Here is a 23,896-nt window from a genome sequence, read left to right as displayed (position 1 = left end):
GAGCGGGCACCTCAGGTCCACCTGCACCCAATAGCCAGCACCCCAGCACCTACCACATCCCTCAATACCCAGGGGCTGATGACCTGCTGTCTTGTGAAGGCAGCACACGGAAGCCTGGCCTTAATCAGTCCAGCACTTGAGGGTGGGCCAAGCCAGACTCCAAATGGGGATGGGGATTCATTTCACGTAGGAAATGAATGTCTACATCAGGAAAGAGTAAGCAAGTGACAGTAGCAGACCAAGTCTACGGGCAAGGGCTCCCTTCCCAGAAGCCCTTGAAAGAACGATCTGAAATGTGGACAGCTGTACAGCAAAAAATGTGTACATGAGTATATTTAGACAAAGTGAGTAACTGGAACCACCGCAGGGGACTGGCCACGTTGGTGAGGACACAGACCGCAATAGATGGCAACGTGGCTGCGAAAATGGAAGAATTTTCCATGACCTAGAAAATGCTCCTATTGTAAGTAGGAAAAAGCATGATATATCCAGGTTCTGGATCCATCATCAGGAGGAGGAGGAGTCATCATCATCATCGTTGTCATTATCCTCTTAGGATTCCCCATACACACCCAGTTCTCTGCATGAGGGTGGCCCACAAGACTGACCCGGGGAGGCTGTCGGTACCCTCTGGGCAACCCCCCCCAAACCCCTCATGCCCAGCCACCTGCTCGTGCTGCGCCTTGAGCAGGGCGATCTCCTTCTCCACTTCACAGATGTGGCTTGTGGCTTTGGCCACCTCGGCCCGCTCCAGGTCCCGCTCAGCCAGCAGCTGCTCGATGTGCTGCTGCTTCTCCTTTAATGCCTCTTGCAAGGCAGTTGTGCCGGATATCTTGCGGGCATAGCGCGAGGAGGTCTCTGTGAGCTGTGGGGAGGCATGGGGGCAGACAGGTCTCAGGGATTGGCAGCACCATCGGGGCAACAGCTCCAGTGCCTCATCTCCCAGGGTCCCGCTCCTAGATGCACTACACAGGGGGTGGGGGGATCATGATGTTTGAGATCCAGGGAACTCTTGGCCCTCAGGAGAGTCACAGCCTCTGGGCTCATGGTGGATTTCCTCACACATCCTAGACTCCCAACCTAGATGCAGTGTGCACAGAAGGCCCTGTGCCCAGCAGGGCAGCCTCACTCAGCCCCCCTCGCTCAGGGTGATTGTAGCAACCCCTAACTCTCTGCCCTGCACCTGCCCTCCACCAATACTACCTGTCCAATATCTGTATGACCCTCCTTAACTCCCAGGAAAGGAGTTAAGCTACTGATACATCAGTAATACAAAAATTACAACAAATGTAAGTGGATCAATCTTTCCTATTAAAAGATATAAACTTGGGGCGCTTGGGTGCTAAGTTGGTTAAGTGTCTGCCTTTGGCTCAGGTCATGATCCCAGGGTCCTGAGATCGAACCCCACGTCAGACTCCCTACTCAGCGGAGAGTTTGCTTCTCCCTCTGCCTCTGCCCCTCCTGCTGTTTGTGCTCTCTCTCTCTTGTTCACTCTGTCTCTTAAATAAATAAAATCCTAAAATAAAAATAAAAGATACAAACTTTCATCTTATTTTTTCTTTTTTAAGTAAGCTCTACACTCAACATGAGGCTTGAACTCACAACCCTGAGATCAAGAATCGCATGCTCTACCGACTGAGCCAGATGGGGGCCCCTAAGCTTTCACCTTTGTTCAAAAATCCCACCAGCAAGTCAGGGGAGACTGGAACACCCGGATCTTTCTGTCCCTACCCTCCCCTCCACCCTGCATGCACACACACACCCCAGGGTCCCCCTCCCCAGCTCCACCCTCACCAGTCCACTGCGGCTGGGCCGGCCCCCGACAGAGGAGGCCACAGAACTGACAGAGCTGATGGAGGAACTGCTGGGGCTGTGGGTCAGTGCTGAGACACCCATTGCCATGCGCTTGGTCTTCTTGGCCTTGGCCGGACTGGTGGATGGGAAGCCGATGCGGATTACCTTGTGGATGGGCGCGAAGAGACCAAACTTTGGTGGGCACTGGAAGTACCTGGGGGAGGCAGGAGAGACCCACACTGCCATCACAGCCCCACAGCCCGGAGCCATCCCTAGCCTCCCCCAGCAGAGATGGGGGCTTGTCCTTAGGGCCCTAACACCCTCACCCCATGACCAATAGGCAGGACTCCCAGAAAAGGAACAGAGGTAAGTAGGGCCTGAGATTCCCCACAGACATAAATAACCACCGGGCATATTTAGCGGGGGTACAACAATGACCCAGCACCCACTCTGTGCCCGTCCCCTTACATGAGTGCTCATCTCTATCCCCAGCCACTCTACTCTTATCCACATTCCACAGATGCAGAGATTTAGGCTCAGAGAGGTTGAGGAGCTTGCCTGTGGTCACACAGGTGGTTAAGTGGCAATACCAGGATGGAACCCTTCTGGTCTTCTGGGCTTGGCTCCCACACACCACTCAGAGGCCCCCGCCCCAGCCATATCTGCAGCCCCCACTCTTCAGACTGCCCCTGAGCCACCCCAGACCCAAGGAACCCCATGACCCTTGGCCCATGGAGCTCCCAGTTTGGAGCAATAAAAGCCTAAAGGAGATATCTGGGGAGGGGAGTAAGGGCTGCTGCCCAACCTACCCCCCGAATTCTGAAAGCAAGAGGGAGTTGAGAGAAACATTCATCTTGCAAACAGGAAGGCAAAGTGTTGTCATGGAAACTCGGGACTATCTTTTCTCAAAGCTCTCTGGGCACAGATCCTACACAGACCGGGGAGCTGGGCCAGTCCAGCTTCTGCCTCTCCTTGAAAGTGCCTCCCCATCCCACCTCTCCCTGCAGGTGGGTCTTCACTGGGGCCATCTCCCCTGCACAGCAGACCTTTCTCAAGCCTACTTCAGAAGCAAAAACCCTACTCTCCTGCAAGAGCTGGTTGAAGCATGGCTCCTCCCCTGGTGGCTTGGCCTGCACTGAGGTGACCATTCCTTTCCAGAACTGTCATGGCCTCACCTGGGCCACACAACCCAGCCCAGGGACAGCCAGCACAGGCAATGGGGCCACCAGGCCTTAGCCCCACACCCCTGCCAGACCCTGCTCACCCAGAACATCACACCCCCGCCCCAGACCCTACCCAGCATTCCTGGCAGTCAGTTCTCTCTAATCAGAGAGGGTGTGAGACCTGGAACCCACGCATGGCTCCAGGGCTCTGGACAGTGTGGGATTATTTCCCGTGTCACCCAGGGGGACTCCTGGGAGGCAGGGGACCACTCCCTCATTCTTTTCCCACATAGGCACATGTGGCATGTAAGAGGGAACACAGAATCAATGACTCCCCTAGCACTTGCCCGGGACTCTGTGACCTTGAGCGATGACCTCTCTGGCCTCTGTTCTCTCATCTGTAAAATGGGGATGCTATTCCCACCACCTGCTTTGGACGGCAACTACACCGTGGTGCCTAGCACAGCCACCCAGAGCCTCAACACCGGCTTCCTCAGATGCCCCAGCACCCGTCCCAGGTGAAGAGGAGCCCCCTCCCAGATACCCTGGGGTAAAGTCCAACATACCTGGTGCCCGCCACTGCCCCATCGTTCTTCCCAAGGGGCTCATCCAGCTCCACGCCACACCACTCGCCCTTGGCAAAGTCTGTTTCCCCCACGTACCGCACCACACCGGTCTTCGTCCCGCCAACCTGTTGGCACACAGAGAGAGTCGGGTCCGGAGGATGCGGTGGGCACAGGCGGAGACAGCATGGGCCCATCTCTCCCTTCCAGTGTGCAGGGGACAGGAAAGATGGAGGAGGAAGAGGAGCGGCCCTAGGACAGTGGGGAGGGATTCGGGGAGAACCAGGGCTTCCCAGGGCTGTCCCATACAAGCCCTCTGGAGACACACAGACAGATCTGCATTGAACTCTGCCATGTACCAGCTGTGTGAGCCTGGCTGAGTCACCTGACCTCTCTGAGCTTCAGCATCTTCATCTGTAAAAAGCATTTGTTTTCCTTAATTTTTCTCCCTGAGGAGGGACACCTGGGTGGCTCTGTGGTTGAGCGTCTGCCTTCAGCTCAGGGTGTGATCCCAGGGTCCTGGGATCTATCCCACATCACACTTCCCACGGGGAGCCTGATTCTCCCTCTGCCTGTGTCTCTGCCTCTCTCTCTGTGTCTGTCATGAATAACTAAATGAAAATATTAAACAAAATTTCTCCCTGAGGATTAAGTACTTATGTGCAGCATCTGGCACACACTAGAGTGTCAATAAACACCATCCTTAAAAATGGTTAAATGGTGGTCGCCAGGAGCTGGGGGGAGGGGGAAATGCGGAGTTGTTTAATGGGAATAGAGTTTCAGTTTTGCAAGATGCAAAAGACCTGTAGATTGGGTGCCCAGCAATGTGAATATACTTGATATTACTGAACTGTACATTTAAGAATGGTTATGAAGCTCGATTTTATGTGTATGTTGCCGTAATTTAAAAACACTCACAAGACAAGCCAGTAAGTGTGACTATTACTTTTAAAAAGCTTAAATTTTTTAAAATTACACTTTTCTATATAGTTGACCAACCCTTGAGCAACACAGGTCCACTTACACGTGGATTTTTTTGATAAATATGATACAGTACCTTGAATGTCTTTTCCTTACGACTTTCTTATATTTTTTCTAGCTTGCTTGCTTGCTTTCTTTATTCATGAGCGAGAAAGAGAGAGAGAGAGAGAGAGAGAGGCAGAGACACAGAGAGAGGGAGAAGCTCTACACAGGGAGCCTGACACGGGACTCGATCCCAGGTCTCCAGGATCACACCCTGGGCGGAAGGCGTCGCTAAACCACTGAGCCACCCGGGCTGCCCTCTCACTTACTTTATTGTAAAAATACCACACTTAACATATGTAACATACAAAATAAATGTTAATCAACTGCTTACGTTATTAATAAGGCTTTCCATCAACTGTAGGCTATTAGTAGTTAGGGTTTGGGGGAGTCAAGAGTTATATGGGGGGACACCTGGGTGGCTCAGTGGTTGAGCGTCTGCCTTTGGCTCAGGTCGTGATCCCAGGATCGAGTTCCACATTGAGCTCCCTGCATGGAGCCTGCTTCTCCCACTGCCTGTGTCTCTGCCTCTCTGTGTCTCTCATGAATAAATAAATAAAATCTTAAAAAATATAAACCTCATAACTCTATGAGGTGGGCAGCATTACCCTACCCCTAGAGGAAGAGCCTGAGGTTCAGAGTAGTGAGTGAGTGGCAGAGTCTGGTGGACTTCACTCTGCTGTTTCTTCAATCCTAGCTGAGCACAACGACCAGGCCACACCGTCCCGGATCCCCTCACCCCCAGGTGGGGGTCTGTGGCACTACTAACCCCTGGCTGCCCCAGGGAGTCCCTGCTTCACCCTCGATCCTCAGCTGCCCCCAGACCCCAGTCTTTGCCTTGTCACTCCCTCCCCTCAGAAATGGAAGCAAGGCAGTAACAGTGGAAAGGCTTCCGAAGGGGATGGATGTGGCGCTGACCCCCCGCCAGGTCAGCACCACCTTGGGACACTCATCCTCCGCACCCCCCCCATTCTGGGTGTGGCAGGCCCTGCCTCCAGACTAAGGATCTGCCTCTTTTATGTATTATATTTTAATATTTTCTTAATTCATTTAGTATTTAATTTCCTAAAAAATTAATAGACTTTTGGGGAACAATTTTAGGTTTATAGAAAAGCGAGCAGAAAGTACAAAGCATTCCAGTAATAGCCACTTGCCTCCTTCCCAGCACAGTCCCCTCTTGTTAACACCTTGTGTTAGTGTGATACATTTGTCACAATGAGGAGCCACTACTGACACATGATTAAGAACTAAAGTCCATGGTTAACATCAGGGTTCACTCGTGGTGGTGGACACTCTGGGGGTTTTGACGAATGTATAATGACAAGTATCTACCATCACAGGATCAAAAAACGTAGTTTTTCTGCCCCCGTTCATCTCGCCTTTCCCTCAACCCCTAGCAACCACTGATCTTTTTACCATCCCCAAAGCTTGGCTTTTCCAGAATGTCAAGGGTTGGCATCAAAGCACCATATGGAGCCTTTTCAGATGGGCTTCTGTCACTAACCAATGTGCATTTAAGGTTCCTGCATGTCTTTTCATAGCCTGATAGTCTTGAAGAACCTTCCACGGTCTGGATGGAGCATGGTTCTGTTATCCACTCACCTACTGAAGGATGTCTTGGTTGCTTCCAATTTTCAACAGGTATGAAGAAAGCTGCTATAAATATTTGTGTGCCTGATTCTGTGTAGGTATATCTTTAATTCATTTATGTTTATACTAAGGACCATGACTGCTGAATCTGGATGGTAAGAGAACATTTGGTTTTGTATGAAATGGCTGAATTGCTCTGTGAAGTGGCTGTGCAATTCTACATCCCCACCAGCAGTGCGTGAGAGCCCCTGATGCCCGCTAAGAAAATACCCGACTGTGCACCAGGCCCCCGCCTCCCTGGGGATGGGTCCCACCCCTCCCTTCTCCACCACCTGTGGGCCCAAGTCTCTCCTGGCTGGGCCAACCACCAGCTAGGTCCTGGCTCTCAGGGAGCAATGGTAGTGAGCAGGCTCAGTTCATCTGTCTCTGAGGGACTTTCCTCTGGGAAAGTCAAAACTGGTGATTCACTTAACCCACCTCAGCCGCCGATCAGGGTGTCGCCCACAGGATGAGAGAAAAGGGTCCCAGAGCTGCCTGGCTCTGCCATCAGTAGGGGAAGCAAACCAGCCCCCTCTCACAGGGCTGCTGAGGGTACAGCTAGGGGCTCTTGTCTGAGGCTGGAGCAGGGGTGCCAGGGTGCTGGGGAGGGAGGGTACAGAAGCAGGGATGGGGGTGTTGGCAGGAAGCAGGCTGGTCGGGGAGATGGATCGCTCTCAGGGAATGGAGGGGACAGCAGTGGGAAGCCCCTTGGAAGTCCTCTCTGAAGGTGTCCACAGCTGCTGACCTGAACGACAGCCAGCGAGGGGACACTGGGGCTCAGCTGGCCTGTGGAACAGGGACATGGTGCCAGCGGGGTCTTACTGGCTCAGGACCACCCACAGGGCCCTGAGTCCTGCATCCAGCAGGTATGTTCCAACACCTTCCTGGCACCAGGCTCTGTTGTAGGCACTCAGGGCATAGCCACGTGAACAAAAGGGCCAAGACCTCTGCTCGTGGGGCTCCCAGCTATGGCAGGAAACAGGCAGTAGGGGAGGAAGTGAATAAATGCTATTAATCCAGGTGGTTGGCAGGTGCTGGGCAGTGTGACATCAGAGGCCTCTATCTCTGCGGAGAGCCCATGGTGAGAAGCCAAGAGGAAGTGGGAAGCCATTGGGGACAGTGTCTTGGAGCTGGAAACAGCCCGAGACACTGGAGAAGAGGAAAGGAAAGTAGGCAGGTGCAGTCAGGCCTGGCCAGGATGGAGGGAGGGGCTCTGAGTCAGCCGATGGTGGGCCACAGGAAGGCAGATGGGTTGCCTCCCAGATGAGATGGAAGCCTCTGGGGTGCTGGGACCTGGGTGGGGGCAGGGAGACCAAGGAGGAGGCAGATCCGTTGTCCAAGAGAGAGGAGTTGCTGGGGGGAGGACACCGTTGGCTGGGGATGGATTTGGGGGTGTCTTAGAGATAGCAGCAGAGCCCTCCTGAGGGGTCCCAGGGTCAGGGAGGAGAATCAAACAGGGCACGAGGCCGAGTCCCAAGTTCCTGGCCTGGTCAGCTGGAGACACAGGTGTGTGTTCAGAAGGATAGGGAGGAGCAGGTCAGGGACAGGTGTAGGGGGATAAACAACTGAGTTCTGTTTTGGATATGTGTGACAGGTTGTGTCCCCTAAAAGATACACTAAAGTGCTGGCCCCCATACTTATACATGTGACCTTATTTAAAACTAAGGTCCTGGGGCACCTGGGAGGTTTAGTTAGTTACACATCTACCTTTGGCTCAGGTCATGATCCCAGGATCTTGCGATCAAGCCCTGTGTCGGGCTCCCTATTCAGTGGGGAGTCTGCTTTTCCCTCTACCCCTCCTCCCTCCTCGTGATCTCTCTCTCTCTCAAATAAAGAAGATCTTTAAAAAATAAAGAGAATAAAAGTAAGATCCTTTGGATGGGATTGAGTGAAGGTGATGTCATCAAGGTGGCCCTAATGGGATATGACTGGTGTCTTGTAAGAAGCATGAAGGCACAGGTGGAAGCTGGGATGATGTGGCTGCTGGCTAAGGGATGCCAGCAGCCTCCAAAACTGAAGAGAAAGGCAGGAGACAGATTCTTCTCTTGACCTTTTGGAAAGCCGGTGGCCCTGTGGACACCTCTGACCTCAGATTTCTAACGACCAGGACTGCGAGAGTGCCAATTTCTGTTAAGGACCTAGTTGGTGGCACTTGTTACAGCAGCCACAGGAAAATCATACACACTTAGTGGGGATGCTGAATAAGAGCCTGATGGGACAGACCAGCCAACGCTGGAGATCCAAGCCTGAGTGTGACTATCCTAAGTCCCAGGCCCGGACAGAAGAACACGAAGAACACTGGGGAGACAAGCTGAGGCCAGAGCTCTGACCGGCACTGACCTGAGAAGGGGAATAGCAGGGAGTGGTGGCCAGGGAGGCAGGGGAAACCAGGAGAAGGTGTGGAATCCTAGAAGTGGAGGGAAGAGAGTGCTGCTAAAAGGAGGCAGGGAGACACACAGTGGCTGATTCTGCTAGGCCTGGGGTCGGGGGTGAAACAAAGCCAGACAGAGAACGGGCTGCTGTATTTGCAACGTGAAGATCCCCGGCAGCCTTGGGGGAAACGGTGTCCCCAGAGCCGAGGGTGCGGGAGAGCGGGAGTAGAGACCCGGTGCACAGGCAGGCCTTTCAAGGGGTTTGGCGAGACGGAGGACAGAGAAGTGGGCATAGTTGAAGGAAAACACAGGGTCAGCGATCATTTGGTTTTTAAGGTGGGTGAAGCTGGGGCAAGTGAGTGGAGATGTGCAGGGAAAGAGGAGCCATGGCGGGGAAAGAGGTCCTGCGCAGGGGTGGGTAGGAGCCGGCAGCTGGGGCCCCAGACGGAGAGCTGAGGGTGGTGGGTGCAGAGGCGGAGGTCAGAAAAGCATGGCTCATGGCTGGAGGATGTCCAGGCTCTGGTCGGAAAGGTTTCCTGTGTGTCCTAGGGCAGGGGAGAGGCAGGAAAGGACAGAGGCAGGGCAACCGGCCTGTGGGCCCCAGCAAGTGCTTGACCAATGACAGCCAAGGCCATCAGGTCATCACGAGCCGCTGTGCGACCTCAGGGAGGCTCTCTGAGCCCTGAGTACCTCACTGCACCTGGGACCCCCGTGGCCGTGTGGACTGCCCTTCATGGACTTTAATGCAGACAATAGCTAACACTTCCGGGAGCTCACTCGGAGCCACACCCCTTCTAAACACTGCGCACAGGGTAGGTGAACTATTATCCCATCTTACGGGTGAGGAAGCTGAGACACAGAGAGCATCAATAACCCAGCCATGAGTATTTAGCCAGTACATGCATGGACCCCAGAGGGTAGCGGAGAAGCCCCAGTGAAACCAGGAACCACAGGTATCTCTGAAGAGCAGCATAATGTAATGGACACAAATACTGCTCATGCCTTGGACCCAGCTCAGAAGCAGGTTTTGTATAGCTGGTGAAGCTGACAGAGCTCTACACCGGCTGCTTCCACGTCCCTGGGAAGGGCCCTGATAATGCATTTATAGGATTACACGATTTAGAAAATCTGCAAAGCAGTATTTTGGGGGCATTTTCCTAGAGTCCCTGTCCTCAAATAAGTTCTGGCCTCCATAGTCACCTGCATCCAACATATAATTTTTTTTAAAGGTTGGGGTAGGGACAGGAAGGTGACGTGGCAGGTGTTTACAGCAGGCACAGAGGAGAAGCAGCAAGTTCTGGGGTCAGTCAAGCCAGCTGGATCCTGGCAGTGAGCAGTGCACCGGGCTACAGGACTAACCCTGGCAAAGCTGCAGATGAGGGTGGGATGGGGGCACAAGGGGCTCCATCCCCTCAGCAGAAACAAATCCCGTGTCCAAATTCTTCTCCCCCCCAGAATCCAAGGCAGTTTCTAGGGCAGTCACAGGTGATGAGTGTAAATAGAGGAATGAATGGTCTATCACCTCATGGCTCTATGATCCTGAGCAGGCTGCATGATCCAGGGTTGAGCTCAAGTTTTCTCATCTGTAAAATGGAAGGATGACTCCCACCTTCTAAGGTAGTGGGCAGGACGCAAAAAAAAGACTCGGTACAAAAAGTGCTGGGCCCAAGGCACAGGGTGAGGTATGCCCCCAAGAAAGCAGTGGAAAGCCCACAGGGCCCATCTGCGCTGGCTGCTGCTGGCCCTGTTGGTAGGCTAGGACCTGGTGGACACGTCTAGAGCAATGCCCACACCACGCAGGTTTGTATGCCCCCTGCCCTGCACACCCCATTTCCACTCCCTGAAGGGGGAGCAGATGCAAGGGGGAATTCCAGACAGGATCAAACTGGGGTTCAACCTCCCTGCTCCCCCAGCATGGGGACCAACCAGAGCTGGCCAACACCCTGAGCCTCCATTTCTTACCCCAAAGAGGTTGCAGACCACACTGAGGGCACTCACGTGACACTAACCAGGCCCTGCCAGGACAGAGCCCTTAATAACTGTGAAGACTTCAGCCTTCCACCAACCTTCTTAATGCTCTCAACTATAGCAGCATGATACTCTCTGCTCATTTTGCTGAATGGACAGATGATGAATGAATGAATGAATGAATGAATGGGGATGAAGGTCAGTTAAGTGACCTGCCCAACATCACACAGCTGGGCAGTAGCAGAAAGGGCACAAACCTGTACCCAATTTCCCCGTTGTGGTCATGGGGAAAGGGGCCCTGGGCATCCCCAGAGACAGCTCAATGAGGCTGTAAGGCAGCGTGCCTGGGTCCCGCTGGCCAGGCAGGGATGGCTTCTCTGGGAGCCATGGTAGGAACAGCAGACAAGAGCCCTAACACAAGGACAGGACACTGAGAGTCCAGCCTCCCAGTCCCATAGCAGCCCCCAGGGACACTCCCCTGTTCCACTCCTGACCCCTCCCATCCTGTCCCTTCGAAGTAGCAAGCAAGATGTGCTAACAGCATGGATCTGCTCATGCTACTGCACCAGCCTCTCATAATTCCCTCTGCAAACAGAACAAAACCCCTCCACCCCAGGCCCCACGGCAATAGTGATCATCGTGTCACAGCTGATTAGGCGTCTCAACCACCTGACCCTGGGCCCGAGCTCTTGAGCACTGCAGTCCTCAGCTTTTTCCAATACAGACCTGGCTCATGGACGCTGGTAGGCTGGATCAGTGGATGATTAGCAGAGCTAATACCCAAGGCGCACTTCCCTAAGTATCCGGTACCAGCTGGAGGCATTTCAACCCATTTTATAAGTGGAAAGCTGAGGCCCAGAAAGGCTAAGACACTTGCCCAGGGTCATGTAGCAACAGTCTCCAGAACTCACTTTACCTGTGTCCCTGGTCACTCTGTGATTCTGATGAGGACTGGGCGCCCCAACCTGGATCCTGCCACAACCCCCTCCAAATATCCCTCTCCCCCCACCCCCACCCCAGAGGTCCCGTGTGCAGGGCTGGGGGGAAGAGACTCACCAGCACACGGTCTCCCAGGCGCAGGTCCTTGTCGCCACGCTTCACGGAGCCGCTGTCCGAGAGGTTGGAGCCCGACTCGTTGCCCGTCTTGACCGAGCTGTTGAGGACGCTCTCCCGCAGCGGGATGACCCTGCTGCTGAGCGGCGGTGTGGCCGTGCCCGAGTGCAGTGACAGGTTCTGGGCGGTGAGCGACTCCACCGAGTGCGCATCGCTGCCCGAGCCCTCGGCCGTGGGCTGCCGCGTGAGCTTGGAGGGCCGCGTGAAGATGCCCTGCAGGGCCGGGCACTCGAAGTAGCGCACACCACCCACGGCGCCGTCGTTCTTGCCCACCGGCTCGTCCAGCACCACACCGGCCCACTGGCCCGGCGCGAACTGCGTCTCGCCCAGGTACTGCACCACGCCCGGCTTCACGCCGTTCACCCACACCCGCTCGCCCACCGCGAAGTCCCCCAGGAAGTCATCGCCCACCTCGCCCGCCTTGGGGCCTGGCTTCTCAGTGGTGGTGGCGGCGGCAGCAGCGGCGGGGGCCACAGGGCCCGAGGCCTGCTTGTGCAGGGGGGAGCCTGTGGGGCGGGAGAGAGGCAGCGGTCAGGGCCCTGAGCACCTCCTAACTGGTGGGGAAACTGAGGCAGGTGTGGCTGGCCACAGGGCCTTGGGCAGCCCGAGGTCTCACCCTATCTCCTAACCCTGGCAGCGGGTTCCCGGGATTCAAAGCTCAGCAGAGTGCTTCCTTGGGAAGTAACACCTTTCACCACTCAGGGGCACCCACGAATGAACCCATTCTCGAGGGTTACTTGCAGCCACCTGCCCATCCCAGTGGGTGCCAGCCCCTGGCTGTTAAACTGAGGCCCCCCTATGGCCTCCGGCTGGACTCAGAGCCTGAGGGTGCTCTCTGTATCCCTCCACCTCTGCCCCAGTCAGCTGGGGGCCCCACCAAACAATCTCAGACTGTTCTTTGACAGCTGGTGACAACCAGACACCTAGGGGCAGGAAGGATACTGAACCAGAATACTGTCTTGCTCCACTCCCGAGTCTCACCTCCCCTACCTGAGCTGCAGCCCAAAGGGTCAGGGCTGCAAAGAGCAGGGAAAGTAAGGGGGGAGTGCGTGGGAGGCAAGCCCTTCAAGCCCACATTCCTGGGGCTGAACTCTGGCTCTCTGGACTCAGGGGTGCCCTGGCCTAGCCCCTCTTTAGAGGAGAAAGGACCCTGAGGCTCAGAGAGGCCACATAGCAGAAATGGGACTGAAACCCAGGGAGAGGCCTGTCTCCCCAGCCTGGGCCGTGATGTTCTACAGCCCGCTGAAAAGATGGGAGGGAAGGCAAGCAACTAGCTCAAGGTCACTCGTGAAAGACAAAGCAGGGCCCCACCCCACGTGCTTTGTGTGTATCTGGCCCTTGGGCCTCACGGAGGGCCTCCTGTGCAATGGGGCTCAGGAAGCCGGCCTGTTTGCACCGCAAGGTTGGGAGGCTGCCTTCTACTTTCCACCAGACATAGCATCAAACAGAGGAGGACTCCTTCTCTGCTCCAGAGACTGATGCTTTTGTGAAACAGAGATGGGAACAGGAGGCAAGCACATGCTGCCACACCCCCAACAGAGCTGCCTATGTTTTTAGTCCTTTCCGAGGCAGCCAGTGGAGGGGCCGCAGGGCAGTGGCTCCCAACACACTCTTCCTCTCAGCCAAGGCCAAGAAGCCCTGGGCACTAGGCCTGGCGGGATGCTGTATTAAGATTGGAAGCCAGAGCTTCTGGGGGCTGGGGGGAGCCACACAAGTCCAAGGTCAAGCCGGACATACAAGACCAGCCCCACAGGTTCTCTCTGAGGGTCACTGGCAGGGGTAACGGGGAGCACGTGGCACCCAGGGCCTTGGCAGCCAGATGGGGGGTCCTGACCAAGGGGATATCTGAACTGTGACCTAGGTGCTTATGAGATCAACGGGCTTCACTGCTGAACTTCACTGACAACCATAGTAATCACTCCCATTCACTGATGCTCTGTGCTAAGAGGCGGACATACAGCAGCTCATCTGACCCTCGTGGTTAATCCTGCGAGGTGATTTTTGTTATCTCTGATTTACAGATGAAGAAACAGACTTGGAGAGATCAGGTACTTTATCTAGGCTCCCAGGCAACAGGCAGCAGAGCCTACTGGCCACAGGCTTCTGGCTCTTGATGTAGGGCCCAGATACACATCAAACCAAAAAATGTGCACTAAAGCACCTACCGTGCCAAGCCTCAAATTATAATCACCCCAAATCCCTTGGACTTGCTTGAAAATGGGTGCATTTTCTAGAATCTGGCCTAACCCCAACTTGTCTTTTACTCCATCCCATGTAGGGATGTTCCCTTCTACTTTGTTTAGAGAAAACCCCTGTGTGGGGGTGGGGGACCCAAGGCTCTCTTCCACCACCCAGGCCCCACCAGGCCGATGCCACAGTGGCTGAGAAGCAGGCCCTGGAACCCCAGGGAGGCTGTTCTCAGTGCCTGGCCCATACAAGTTTTGACGAGAATAACTTATATGAAGACTAAAGAATTAAAAAAATAAAAATAAAAACCCACAAAGGGCCCCAGGAGGCAGAAGAAGGGCTTCCAGACAGGTTTTGGTGACCTTGAGCGAGTGGCTCTCCCCTGAGTAAAATGAGGCAGGTGCTGAGCTCTCTGCAGCTGGCATAAAACATGCAGAGTATCATTAGCTTGGACCTTGTCCTGCTGGTTCCCTGTGCCCGGAGCTGAGCTCCTGGGGGCCCCCAGTCCTGATCTAGGGCAACCCCGTATTATAAGGAACTCTGCAGGGATCTGGGAAGTCTGTCCACCCTCCCAACCCCCTACAGATCCAGTGAGCAACTTCCTGAGGAAAAGCTGCTCTGAAAAGCAGCTGTAGGTGGAGGAAGCCACACACTGGAATATGGCCCAGCCCTCCCCTCCTCGTGACACTGCCCAAGGAGCCATGGGGTCCGTCAACACGGAGCCAACGCCATGGTTATTAAGATAGCCGCTACCACCTATGAAGTGCCGATGGCACGCCCCTCGACAGACTGGATACTTTCTCTACGTTATATTCTTATCGTGCAGATTAGGAAGTAGAGGTCATGACTCTTGTCCAGAGCTGCCCAGGCAGGAGTCAAGCCCAGCTGGTCTGGCTCAAAGCCCTCCCCCTTGCCAGGCCCCCATGGGCTCGTGTGTATGGCACACACCCTTAACCGTTTCTAGAATGCTTCCCCGTGCCCTGGGGCTCTATGATGCACGCTAACTGATCTGGGCAGCTGTGCCTACCTGGCCTTGATGCTTAGAGCACAGAGGAGGGTCCCAGGTCGAGGGGGACCAAGTGTGGCTATTCTTGGCGAGAAGCTGCCCGCCCAGCTGTCGCCCTCCCCAGCTGTCCCGAACCAGGCAGGCCCTCAGGTAATCTTTCTTCCCCACCCTTGCCCCTTCCAGGGTCACAGGCCAGAGACCAGCTGTTCCAGCAGCTGCTAAAATCCAGGTCCCAGGCCTGTCGCGACGATCATACTTGGGGGTTTCACATCATTTTTCCTCTCTGGCGCCCTGGGCTGCCCCAGCCTGGTGGGGACAAACCCCCGTCCAATCCCTGACTCGCACTGGAAAGCCTCCAGAGGCCTGGGCTTGGGAAGGTAAGGAAAACCTGGAGAGAGCCCCCTTCCCTCCAGGGAGCCATCGGCAACCCATGGGCGAGGCCTGGCCAAGCCCTTTTCCCTATCTGGGCCCGTTTCCACACAGGGCAACCAAGGGCTGAGCAGAGACAGCCAGGACCTCACAGTCTCCTGTCCCACCTGTTGTCCCAGAGCTATCAGACCTGGCTGGCTCCCCCGGCACACCCCCTGGGTCTCTGAGGCAGGTTCCTGAAGCTCCCGAGGGTAGGGCCTGGGCCTCCCTCCCTCCGAGCCCCCCAGCATGGAGCAGCCTGGCCCCCACACCCAGCAAGCCCCCAAGAAAGCAAAGGGTAGCAAGAAACTTAACCCTCTGTGTAACACTTGGTCCTTTTCCCAGACCCCAGGCACACGGGAATTTACTGCTGGTTTCAAGTTCAAAGCAGGACTTTGAGGAAAAAGGCTGAGGGGCCTGGTGTGTGTGTGTGTGTGGGGGGGGGGGGGGTAGCAGCAGCTGGTGGCCTGCTGCAGTGGAAGGGATGCCCAGGCCAGAACACATTCCCCCCGCTCCTGCCGCAGCTTGGGTCCCACCCTGCCTGGGGAAGTGGGGAGAGACTTGCCCACACCTGCCGAATCTCAGCTGCCCGGGACCCCATTCCCAGAGCACCCAGGGTCAGACGCTAGGGACTACAGGCACTGACAAATGGGGTGCAGATAACAAGCTAGATTCATGGGGGCCTGGGGCTGGAGAGAGAAGGCTCACTGTGAATGGGGGCAGGAGCGCCTTCCAGAACCTCTGCCCTGACAGTCAACAGCTCACTCCTCACCTCCTCAGAGAAGCCCTCCCTGACTGCTTCTCCTAAAAGCCAGTCCACCTGCATCGCCCTCTACCCGCTTCATCCTTCCAGAGATCTACCTGTGTTCCACCTGTATGCTTGCCTCCGGTACTTAAACAGGAGGGGCTGTACTTAAACAGCCCAGGGCGCCAGAGAGGAAGGCTCTGCTTACACTCTAGTGGCCAGGCCAGCAGCCCCTCAATGCAAGCTCCCTGCTCAGAGCTGGTCCCGTTCCCAGAAGGAGGGGCCGCCATGGTTCTTCCCGTCCCATTCCTTCCACTAAGGACAGAGGCTCACTCCACGCAGCTCTTGGTTCACAGGGTCTCCCTCCCACCTCTGCACCTCCCTGAGCCCACCATTTGCCCTTCGTTTCTACAGGAAAGCTATGAACGCTCTCCTCCTTTTAGAAGCCAACCTCTATCCCCCTTTGGTCTCCCCACTATCTCTCGCCTCTCCCCCCTCAGTGGCTCTCCCTGCGAGCCACAAACACCACCCCCAGCCCACAAAATAACAGATTCCCCCACTGACACCCCACCTGCGGTCACCCACTGTCCTTCCCACAAACTAGCTTTTCTCCTTCTATTTAAATGTTCATGCTACATAAGATCATTCATGTCCACTGCAGAAAAAAATACAGTCACTGACTTCTTTTGAAAAAAAGAAAGCATCTATAGCTCCACCATACAAACACAATTACAGTTATTATCTTGGAACACGTTTCTCCGGACTTTATCCTGTGCACATACGGGCATACATATACTGCGCACCTTAAAAAACACACACAAAGTGGGGCCGTATTTCAGGGCACCTGGGGGGCGCAGCCAGTTAAGCACTGGACTCTTGGATTCGGCTCAGGTCGTGACCTCATGACTCATGAGATTGAGCCCTAGGCCGGGCTCTGCGCTCAGTGGGAGTCTGCTTGGATATTCTCTCTCTCTCAAATAAATAAATAAATTTTATTAAAAAACAAAAGAGGGCAGCCCAGGTGGCTCAACGGTTTAGCGCCACCTTCGGCCCAGGGCGTGATCCTGGAGACCCGGGATCGAGTCCCACGTCGGGCTCCCTGCATGGAGCCTGCTTCTCTCTCTGCCTATGCCTCTGCCTCTCTCTCTGTGTATCTCTCATGATTAAATAAATAAAATCTTTAAAAAAAACAAAACAAAGCAAAACAAAACACCAAGTGGGGCTGTATTTACATTACTTGGTTCTCTGCTCTTCTGGACTCCTCTCTGCCTCCTCTGCCCATGCCTGCCCCCCTGGTGGTCCTCTGTCCACCTGTGTTCCAGCCGGTGGGGTGCTGGGAAAGGCTTACCAATGAGGTCTCCAGGAGAAAAGTAATAACCCCAATTTGTAGCGTTTGCCAATTTCCGTGGTCAATTTCAAGCTACCAGCATGGTGTCGCTGAACACAGAGTTGAAAAGAGATTATATAGTGTTTCCACCATAGAGCAATAACCTCAAAAACACAGATACGATAAAATCCTAGTTCTCTCTATAGACTCCCTGAATGATGGACAGGATAGAAGACCGAGATGCACCAAGTCTCTGCTCTGTCTCCAAAGCAGGGAGCAGGAGGGGCGAGAGGCAGGAGGAATGTCCCCCTTCTGTGGTCGGGACCTGGGGAGCCCTGGGAGCGCTCCCCCTACAACCTAACCCACTCCTGCACCTTGAGCTACTGCTTACATGCTGCCTTGTCCCTGCTAATCATTCTCCTTGTAAAAGAGAAGACTTAGAAGTTGAGCCCCAACTGCTCTCTCCAGTCCAGATCCCTTCCCTGGCTACCAGACGTGCCCTTCTAACAGCTGCCCCTGCCTGGAAGTCCCCTAGGACTTCACACTTGACATTCTAGATCACAGTGACCCCTTGCAGGAGCTCCTCCTCTGTACACCCCAATTGTACAGAGAGTGTATCCCCCAACGCCCATTTATTCAGAGCACAAGTCCTCATTGCCCCTTCCCCCTCACCATAGCCCCTAATCCAGTAATTCATCATATCTAGTAATTCCACAGAAGAAACAACTCCACCTCCCTCTAGAGTCTCAGAGGCCCCTCTAGAGATCAGGCCCGTGAGACTTCACACCATCTGACACAGCAGCCTCCAGAAGGGTCTCTCTCAACCTCCAGCACCCCTTGTCCTGCTTCACCTGCCCCCAGAGACACTGGGGAGCCCCCCCTAAACACAAACCCACTCACGTCATCACTCCCCACCCAGGTCATTTCAATGCTAGACAGCAAACACTTTCTAGGTTAACCTAGGACTTTTAGAACAAGCCTGTATTACTTTGGTTAAAAATATCATAAAAATGAAATACAACAGGGACATCTGGGTGGCTCACTGGGTTAGGCGTCTGCCTTCTGCTCAAGTCATGATCCCAGGGTCCTGGGATCTGGCCCCACATCATCACATTATCCAGCTCCCTGCTCAGTGGGGAGTCTGCTTCTCCCTCTGCCCCTCCCACTGCTTGTGCTGGCTCTCTCTCAAATAAATAAATAAAACCTTTAAAAAAAGAAATATATTTTTAATTAGAAAACATTAAATAGGGAATGTAATCTTTGGTCCATTTCCCAAAGAAATAATTCAGAAAGAAAAAAACCTGACTCCATGTCTTATCATTCATAAAACAAACAACAAAAAAAACTCCAGGGGTGCCTGGCTGGCTCAGTCAGTGAAGCATGTGACTCTTGATCTTGAGGTTGTTAGTTTAAGCCCCACACTGGGTTTAAAATTTACTTAAAATTTTTTAAATCTTAAAAAAAAAAGCAAAACCCTGAATCTAAGTGTCCCCAAAATAGGGGAGTATTATACAAATTATGGTCAAGTCTTTCAGATTCTTAAGCAACTTTTTTTTTTAAGATTTTATTTTTTTTAACTAATCTCTATACCCCACATGGGGTTTGAACTCACAACTCCAAGATCAACAGTCTCGTGTTCTACCAACTGAGCCACCCAGTTGGCCCCTAAGCAACTTTTAAAATAATTCTTCCAGGTTATACAGAAAGGTGTTTCTAATGTGATACTTGGTCAGAAAGCAGGGCTCAAGAGTGTCCCAACATGGACACAGAAGCCTGGATGTGGGAACACGATAAAAAGGTATCAATTTTACAAAAACACAAGATGGGCCTTGCAGGGACTCACAGTGACAATATGCTATGAACTGAGGAGTAGTAATAAAGTCTGCCCTTGTCCCTGAAGGCCAGAGGGAAAAAAGTGTGCCTATGCTAAGACCCAGTCCCTCAAGGAAGCAAGCAGTATTTTATTTATTTATTTTTTTGTTTTGTTTTGTTTTTTTGCAAGCAGTATTTTAAATGTTCCATAGAACACAGTTCCACGTGGGATTAATAGATATTACAAAAATAAGTAATCTCCAAATTCAAACAAGTCTGAGAAATAGTAGCTTAAACATGGTTATGGTTACTTTGCTGCAGGACTTGTCTGAGCCTTTAACGTGCTAATGAGCACCACGGGGCTATAAAGAAGGTGACCACATGATTTGTCATCCCCAACCAGACACCCTGAAGAGAATGGATGTGCTACTAATATAGCGTCACACCAAGACCACAGACATAATCCAGGGCTGTCCCAGACAGAATGGTCACCCTGGCCTTTCCCTCTCTGTGTCTTCTAGGGAAACCCTGCCTGTCTATCAGACCAGATCCAACACCCCTCCCTGGCACAGCCACTCTGCAGAACCCCATTTTCCCAACCACCTCCGTTGGATGGATGTATCTGAGAATGCAGGCCTGGGAGGCGGGACCCACACCAACACCCCCTCCTTTCCATCCTCAGAGCCCATGACAAAAGCTAAAATGCAGATTGGCCACAATCCTGACCCCAAAGCAACAACAGTAAATGTGCCACAAACCCCAAAGCAGCCCTGCTGCTCTAAGTCCTCTCCAGGCCCCAGCAGGTGCTCAGGGCAGAGGTCATGAAGAAAAAGAGAGGGTCTCCGTAGCATTTCTCAAGGGAGCCAGATTTCCCACAGTGCGTCCCCCAGCCTGGCCCACTCTCCAGCAGTCCTTCTGATAGCATAGCGAGGGCTGATTCCGCCCCCTCGGCCCACCATGACCAAGGCAGGGCCCACCCCTCGCAGCCACAACAGGCCCGGCATCCCCCTGCCACGCGGCCTCTGGCCGGCCACCCCTGAAGAAGGAACCCTTTATCAATCCACTCTGAGATGGGCCCCATCCCAAGGGTAGCTCAGCATCCTTGAACCAAATGGAACCCAGAAGTCCCCTTTCATTCCCCCTACTCCCAAACCAAGAGGACAGAGTCCCCACCCAGCAGACTCAGGCGGGGACAGAGGGGAAGAAAGACGTGGGATGCTTACCCTGGAAAGAGCAGAGCCAGCTCCCCATGGAGAAGCCCTGCTACGGCCACACCACAGCAGGCAGGCGCTGGCAGATGGGCCCCTGCCCCCCAGATCGATAATGGGCAACGTCAGGAACGTTAGGAGGCTGCCCTGCCCCCCACCTGCTCTGCAGCCCAGCCGCAGAAATGCTCAGTGTGGCTTTCCTCATCCTGATGCCATTAAAAAGTTTAGGATGTGGTTAGGGGAGGAGGGCCAGAGAAGTTGACCTTGAAGGGAGTGGGAGGCAGCCCAGGGCTTGTGCAGGCTTTGCGGGAGCAAAGGTGGAAGTCTGTGTTGGTTCTGCCCACGTTTGCACAGCAGCTGGGACAAGTCACTTAAGATGGGGATGATGTCGTCTGCCCTCCCAAGGAGCAGAGAACCAAGGTGAAAGACATAATCCTCCAGGGTGCACCAGGGTAGAGCCAGTGTCCAAGACTACAGGCCAACTCCAAGGTCTGAGGGTCCCACCTGGGGGCACAGGAGGCTGGTGCCCATCTCTGGAGCACCCACAAGGTATGAGGGCATCTGAGCCCCAGCTCCGGAAGCCAGAACTGAAAAGCTCTGGGATCAGCCCTGTGTGGACCCCTTGGAGGGATCACAATATAGAAGGTGGACCCTGGGGACGTCCGGGTGGCTCAATGGTTGAGTTTGTCTGCCTTTGGCTCAGGTCATGATCCCGGAGTCCTGGAATCAAGTCCCACATCAGGCAGGGACTTCTGCTCCTCCCTCTGCCTCTCTGTGTCTCTCATGAATAAAAAAATAAAATCTTAAAAATAAGAGGTGGATCATGTCCCATGGGGTCTGCTCCATGCTTGAGGGGGGAACACCCATGCACACTCACCCTTGACCTCCCATATCCTGGGTCCCCAGCATGAAGAAAGGCCCATAGGCAATTTGGGGCACATTTATGACTGACCTAATGAGAACCAATCACTCTTCCTGCTTGCCACCTGCCCAGGATGGGAGCCCACGACAGGAGGCGAGAGTGTGGTGCTGGGACTAAACTGGGGGGCCGGCCACCACCCCTCTCTCCCGCAACAGGGCAGCAGGTGCCAGCTGCCTGAGCCAGCGTTAGACCTGGCCCCCCCAAAAAAAAAAAAAAGACCTGGCCCAGTCTGAGTCTCCACAGCAGCCCCACCACTCTCTGGCCCTATTGTTCTGGGCAACTCAGATGACAGCTCGAGCCTCAGTTTTGTCATCTCTATTCTTTCAATAGTTCTCGCCCTGGGCTATGAGTGAGAAGCGGCATGGTAAGATGTCATGGTGAAGTAGAGTTGTCAAGCACCACCCTTCCTGAATGGGACACCTCTGGGGCCTGACCACAGCTCCGGGGACGGGAGAGGCTCCTCGAGGAGCTGCTTGCGGTCTGTCCCTTGGTCCAGCAGCCCTGGGTCCTCCCCATGTCACTGCAGCCGTTCTGGTTGGGGACAGGAGGGACGCCCACAACCTGGCCTGGCCTGCCTCCACCTGAGGCCCAGAAGCAGACTCCAGGGAAGGGCTGTGGGCTTCTGGTCACAGCCTGCTGTCGTCCCCTCTTGCCCACCACTGCAAGGCAGTGGCAGACCGTGCCCCACCCCTGCAGGGTGCTCCAGACTCAAAAGGAGGGCTGTACCCCAGCAGAAGCTCTGGCCACCAGCCTGGAAGCCTGGACCGTCGGGATGGATTCCAAAGCCCCAGATGGCCCTGGTGTCAGCTCCCAGCTCCCCGATGGGGCTCCTGGCGCCTGCCCTGGCCCATTCCCAAAACTTCCCCTTGCCCACTTGAGCTGCTCTCCGGCTCCCAGACATCTCAAGACTCAGAGCCTTTGCAGCCACTATTCTGTCTGCCTGCTTGCTCTTCCCACTTGGCTGGGCTGGTTCCTACTTTTCCCTCAGATCTTTATACCAGTGTCACCCCCTCAGCAAGACCTCCCTGGCAGCCTGATCTGAAGCAGCCCCCAGGGGTGCTCTATCCTGCCTGGCTGGGCTGCCCCTGCCCTCACTGGGGTTCCCAGACCACCCTCCAGCATACCTGCTGCTCTGACCACCTTGGGGCCACCTCCTAGTGTGACGGTCCCCCCCAACAGCCCCTGGTTCCTGCCACTTCCTGTATGTTATAGCTCTGGGGACTGACAGGACAGGCTGAGGGGGCAGGGGCATCAGTCCAGGTCCAGTCCCGGCCCTCGGCCAGACCCTCTGCCCAGAGGCTGAGCTCATACTTTGGGTGACAGCCACTGCCCTGATTCCCAGAGCAGAGTCCAGCTTATTGCTAGCCCCCTCCCATCACCCCCAGACTCCAGCCTCCACCAGACCCACCCCTGGGGCCCCGGGGCCCCTCACAGATGGCCAGTGCCGGGGGTGGGGGAGGGGCCACCCTGTCCTCTGGGGCTTCCACCTGCCCCTCCTCCTCTCCAGAGGCTCTTGCTCCGAGAGCCAAGAGCCCGAGAGCCAGAGCAGAGACAAGAGCAGCTGCGGGCCTCAGAAAACTACCTTCCGGGACGCCTGGGTGGCTCAGCAGTTGGGTGTCTGCCTTTAGTTCAGGGCATGATCCCGGGGCCCTGGGATCGACTTCCACATCGGGCTCCCCACAGGAGAGCCTGCTTCTCCCTCTGCCTGTGTCTCTGCCTCTCTCTAGGTCTCTCATGAATAAATAAATATATTTATTTAAAGTTGAAAGAAAGAAAGAAAGAAAGAAAGAAAGAAAGAAAGAAAGAAAGAAAGAAAGAAAGAAAGAAAGAAAGAAAGGAAGAAATCTGCCTTCCCCTCTCACCAGGCCCATTGCTCCAGGCTCTCTGCTCTGTCCCCACCACCTGGGAGTCTTGCTGGGGTCTGGGGAGCTGCAGCAGCAGCAGCAGTGCCAGAGGGGGATGATGACACCAAGCCCAGCTGCAGCTGAGGCCGCCTGTATGCCCAGCGGTGGGCACAGGGGTGTGGCTCTGTAATCAATCAGGCCTTCACTGAGCAGCACCTCCTCTCTCTGGAACAGTCCCTGCAGGGGATGCAGAGGGGAGTTGGGGGCAGTTAGACCACCAGCCCCCACCCTCAGAGGCTCTGCCCCGGGCAGGGTAACTAGGAAGCAAGCAGCAGGCCACACAGTGTAGCCCATTCAAGATGACAGCAAAGAGTACAGTAGCACCCGGGGCACATCCCCCCAAAGGCAGGAAGACGTGGAACAGTGAGGTGGAGACCTGGGCACGGCCCACGATCTAACTGCTTAAAACAATACATCCGATAGGTGAAAAGATTAGGGGCGCCTGGGTGGCTCAATGGTTGAGCATCTGCCTTTGACTCAGGTGGTGACCCTGGGGTCCTGGGATCGAGTCCCGCATCGGGCTCCCTGCATGGAGCCTGCTTCTCCCTCTCTCTGTGTCTCTGCCTCTCTCTGTGTCTCTCATGAATAAATAAATAAAATCTTAAAAAAAAAATAGGCAAAAAGACTAGAAGGAACTCTATCACAGTAGTGGCTCTGATTATTAGCTTAAGAAGGAGGCTGATGGATGCTTCTCCTATCACACTTCCAAATTTTTCTGTGACGGGACTATGGATGGATGGGGAAAGGAAAAA

The 23,896-nt window shown here is 54.4% G+C and overlaps 1 protein-coding gene across 3 annotated transcripts in view; it reads right to left on the bottom strand.

Moving 5' to 3' along the window:
- The window catches only part of CLIP2 (CAP-Gly domain containing linker protein 2), a 72,214-nt gene that overhangs the window by 25,713 nt on the left and 22,605 nt on the right, over window positions 1-23,896 (bottom strand). For all 3 annotated transcript variants that reach the window (XM_077908257.1, XM_077908258.1, XM_077908259.1), the window contains exons 4-7: window positions 11,569-12,131; window positions 3,524-3,648; window positions 1,795-2,008; window positions 668-865 (exon numbers count right to left, since the gene is read on the bottom strand). In XM_077908257.1, coding sequence (XP_077764383.1) covers window positions 668-865; window positions 1,795-2,008; window positions 3,524-3,648; window positions 11,569-12,131 — 1,100 coding nt within the window. The remainder of the gene's footprint in view (window positions 1-667; window positions 866-1,794; window positions 2,009-3,523; window positions 3,649-11,568; window positions 12,132-23,896) is intronic.

This window comes from Canis aureus, chromosome 8, assembly GCF_053574225.1.
Source record: "Canis aureus isolate CA01 chromosome 8, VMU_Caureus_v.1.0, whole genome shotgun sequence".
NCBI lineage: Eukaryota > Metazoa > Chordata > Mammalia > Carnivora > Canidae > Canis > Canis aureus.
Note: the sequence above shows the minus strand (reverse complement) of the source record. Positions and strands in the feature narration are given on the sequence as shown.